Raw genomic sequence first — 2,850 nt, 5'->3', positions numbered from 1 at the left:
AGGAGAGCAATGGCCGAAGATCATAATCGAAGACCACTTAAGGAATTTGCCCAACCTTCTAACGATGAACCTAGTTCTAGTATAGTAAACCCGGCTATTCCTGCCAATAATTTCAAATTAAAACCCTCTTTATTACAACTAGTACAACAAAATCAACACGCGAGTCTCGCTACAGAGAACCCAAATCAACATTTAAAAGTTTTTATCCAACTAGCTGATACATTCAAGACCAACGATGCTTCACCTGAGGCAATTCGTCTAAGACTATTCCTGTTTTCCCTCAGAGATAGAGCACGGTCTTGGTTAGATTCCCTTTCGGATAACTCGATAACTACTTGGGAAGACCTCAGGAGGGTGTTCCTTGTAAGATATTTTCCCCCGAGTAAGATCGCTGTCCTTCGAAACCAAATAACCTGATTCACTCAAAATTAGGGTGAATCACTTTTTGAAGCTTGGGAAAGATATAAAGAACTACTAAGAGCTTGTCCACAGCATGGCCTAGAACAATGGCTGATTATTCACACCTTTTATAATGGACTTCACTCTAACACAAATATGTCCATCGACGCTGCCGCCGGTGGTGCTCTGATGAATAAACCTTACCCCGACGCTTGCGCTCTCATCGAAGATATGGCACAAAACCATTACCAATGGGAGTTAGAATGAGCATCAGAGGATAAAAGGGAGACATAAGGAGGAATTGTATGGACATGATGAAAGCTAAAATGGACGCTTTAGCCCTGAAGGTTGAACACATCTCTGCAAATCCTACAACCGCAGTAGTTGTAGATTGTGAAACATGTGGAACCAAAGGACACCTTGCACCAGAATGCAATTTGTTGACTGAATCAAACTCATACCAGGTCAATTATGCCCAAGGAAACCCGTTTTCAAACACTTACAACCCGGGATGGAGGAATCATCCAAACTTCTCTTATAAAAACAATAACCCTATTCAAAACTCTACCCCTCAAAGACCACCAAGTTTTCAAGCTCAAAGGCAAATCCAACCTATGCAAGTCGTTCCTCAAAAGCCAAACCTAGAGAAAATCATGGAAAGTTTCATTTCGTCCCAGATTCAGCAAAACAAAGAGTTCCTAAACCAAGATATTCATATAAATGAACTTATCACACAATTAGGAACTAAGGTTAATTTGATAATCACTCACAATAAGATGCTTGAAACCCAAATCTCACAAATAGCACAATAACAAGCCCCTCAGGCCACACCTGGAGGGAAATTTCCTGGACAACCTCAACCAAACCCGCGAGGGAAAGCTAACATTGTTACCTTACGAAGTGGGAACACCTATGACAAACCTGTAAAAACAGCCTTGAGTGAACCAGAGGCTTCTAAGAAAAACGTTGTGTCTATAGACGAAGTGGAGGAAGTAGAGAGGCAAAAAGACCATGAAGTGAAAGATAAGGGAGAAGATAAAGAAAAAGTTTATGTTCCACCCTCTCCTTATAAACCACCAATTCCATACCCGCAAAGACTTAAACAGGCAAAAATTGATAACCAATATAAAAAGTTTATAAAAGTGATCGAGAATCTCCACGTAGAAATCCCTTTAACCGAAGCCATCACCCAAATACCATCTTATGCTAAATTCCTTAAGGATATCTTGACAAATAAACGTAGGCTGGATGATCCAAAACTTTTAGAGTGCAACTCCATTGCTGAGAATAAACTTGCTAAGAAGGAAAAAGATCCCGGAAGCTTTTCCATACCTTGTATTTTAGGGAATCGTGTTATTGATGACGCGTTCCTAGAGTTGGGAGCAAGCATAAGTTTGATGCCTTTAGCAGTTTGTAGAAGGCTAAACCTTGGAGAATTACAACCGACTAAGATGTCTCTTCAATTAGCCGATAGATCTTTAAAATACCCAGTAGGCATATTAGAAGACATTCCAGTTAGAATTGGACAACTTTATATCCCAACAGATTTCGTGGTAATGGACATTAAAGAAGACGACGAAATCCCGATCCTCCTTGGCAGACCCTTCTTATCAACAGCAGGAGCCATAATAGATGTTAAAAGAGGAAAATTAACTTTTGAAGTAGGTGATGAAAAGATATAATTTACTCTCCAAAATCCTAATGGCACCATTCATAGAAGACTCTTGTTATGCGATTGATATCATTGATGAATGCATAAGGGAGCTAGATCAAGAAGGACCTCCCGAGAAAATGAAATATTCTTCGCCTCCCATAAGAGAAGACGACGAATTTAGACTGGAGCCTTACATGCATGACGACCTTTATGGATTCTTAGCACTTACCCCGAACCATATGCCATGTCCTAAAAAACCATCTGTAGAACTTAAGGAACTACCCAAGAATCTAAGATATGAGTTTTTAGATCAAAACTAAATCGGCCAGTTATAGTAAGCGCCACCTTGAATAGAAATGAAACAAACCAAATTTTAGATATCTTGCGAAAGTATCCCTCAACTTTAGGATATAATATATTTGATCTCAAAAGGATAAGCCCATCCGTGTGCATGCACCGGATCTTGCTGGAGGAAGATTCTAAACCTTCCAGAGAACATCAACGAAGGCTAAACCCTATAATGAGCGATGTGGTTAAGAAAGAAGTATTGAAACTACTAGAGGCTGGTATAATTTTTCAAATTTCAGATAGTGAGTGGGTGAGCCTTGTACATGTGGTACCTAAAAAATGAGGTATCATAATTGTGGAAAATGAGAAAGGCGAGCATGTAGCTAAGCGCATAGAAAGTGGTTGGTGTATGTGCATCGACTATAGAAAACTGAATAAGGTGACTAGGAAAGATCATTTCCCTCTTCTATTCATAGATCAAATGCTTGAGCGCCTAGCCATACACTCTT

The 2,850-nt window shown here is 39.7% G+C and overlaps 1 protein-coding gene and 1 non-coding gene across 2 annotated transcripts; one reads left to right on the top strand and one right to left on the bottom strand.

Annotated features, from left to right (window-relative positions):
• Positions 1 to 393: 393 nt before the first annotated feature.
• Positions 394 to 500, bottom strand: LOC127098931 (small nucleolar RNA R71). Its single transcript, XR_007793614.1, has one exon. It is a non-coding gene; the product is annotated as a small nucleolar RNA R71 (small nucleolar RNA).
• A 225-nt stretch (positions 501 to 725) lies between these two features.
• On the top strand, positions 726 to 2,373 carry LOC127094100 (uncharacterized). Its single transcript, XM_051032969.1, has 3 exons — positions 726 to 1,148; positions 1,224 to 1,952; positions 2,065 to 2,373. Exons 1-3 carry the CDS (start codon positions 726 to 728, stop codon positions 2,371 to 2,373), a joined length of 1,461 nt encoding a protein of 486 aa, XP_050888926.1.
• The last annotated feature ends 477 nt before the right edge of the window (positions 2,374 to 2,850 follow it).

Source organism: Lathyrus oleraceus, chromosome 6 (assembly GCF_024323335.1).
Source record: "Lathyrus oleraceus cultivar Zhongwan6 chromosome 6, CAAS_Psat_ZW6_1.0, whole genome shotgun sequence".
NCBI classification, from domain to species: Eukaryota; Viridiplantae; Streptophyta; class Magnoliopsida; order Fabales; family Fabaceae; genus Lathyrus; species Lathyrus oleraceus.
This window is presented reverse-complemented; position numbering and strand designations above follow the sequence as displayed.

Excerpts from the sequence above, each read along its gene's own strand:
- LOC127094100 (XM_051032969.1), top strand. The coding sequence starts at position 726 with ATGGACGCTTTAGCCCTGAAGGTTGAACACATCTCTGCAAATCCTACA. Across the intron at positions 1,149-1,223 it reads TCACACAATTAGGAACTAAG|GCCACACCTGGAGGGAAATT; the intron begins GTTAATTTGATA and ends CAAGCCCCTCAG. Across the intron at positions 1,953-2,064 it reads ATATCCCAACAGATTTCGTG|GTGATGAAAAGATATAATTT; the intron begins GTAATGGACATT and ends CTTTTGAAGTAG.